The sequence below is a fragment of the Cottoperca gobio genome, chromosome 15 (assembly GCF_900634415.1).
Source record: "Cottoperca gobio chromosome 15, fCotGob3.1, whole genome shotgun sequence".
NCBI classification, from domain to species: domain Eukaryota; kingdom Metazoa; phylum Chordata; class Actinopteri; order Perciformes; family Bovichtidae; genus Cottoperca; species Cottoperca gobio.
The window spans coordinates 24,822,359-24,822,912 of record NC_041369.1 but is presented as its reverse complement, the minus strand read 5'-3'; the positions used below and the strand labels follow the sequence as shown (position 1 = coordinate 24,822,912).

Here is a 554-nt window from a genome sequence, read left to right as displayed (position 1 = left end):
CAGCACTGTTTGGATCTCTGCAACGTGAGAGTCAATGAACACACCTGAAATTACCACTTGATGCCAAAGAGCGAAATGTAGATCTTCGAGATTGTAACTTCAAACCGTCTTTTTTAAAGTAGTGAAAACCAACCTGTCCTCACGATGCAGAAGTGGTCCTCACGATGCAGAAGTGTCCTCACGATGCAGAAGTGGTCCTCACGATGCAGAAGTGTCCTCACGATGCAGAAGTGGTCCTCACGATGCAGAAGTGTCCTCACGATGCAGAAGTGGTCCTCACGATGCAGAAGTGGTCCTCACGATGCAGAAGTGTCCTCACGATGCAGAAGTGGTCCTCACGATGCAGAAGTGTCCTCACGATGTAGAAGTGGTCCTCACGATGCAGAACGATGCAGAAGTGGTCCTCACGATGCAGAAGTGGTCCTCACGATGCAGAAGTGTCCTCACGATGCAGAAGTGTCCTCACGATGCAGAAGTGGTCCTCACGATGCAGAAGTGTCCTCACGATGCAGAAGTGGTCCTCACGATGCAGAAGTGTCCTCACGATGCAGAAG

General features: G+C 50.4%; 1 protein-coding gene across 1 annotated transcript in view; it reads left to right on the top strand.

The window, feature by feature from the left end:
* The first annotated feature begins 301 nt into the window (after nt 1-301).
* bmpr1aa (bone morphogenetic protein receptor, type IAa) overlaps nt 302-554 on the top strand; it is a 17,036-nt gene continuing 16,783 nt past the window's right edge. The window contains exon 1 of the mRNA XM_029450271.1: nt 302-554. This exon is cut by the window's right edge and continues 269 nt beyond it. Within this exon, the coding sequence (XP_029306131.1) occupies nt 302-554 (253 nt within the window).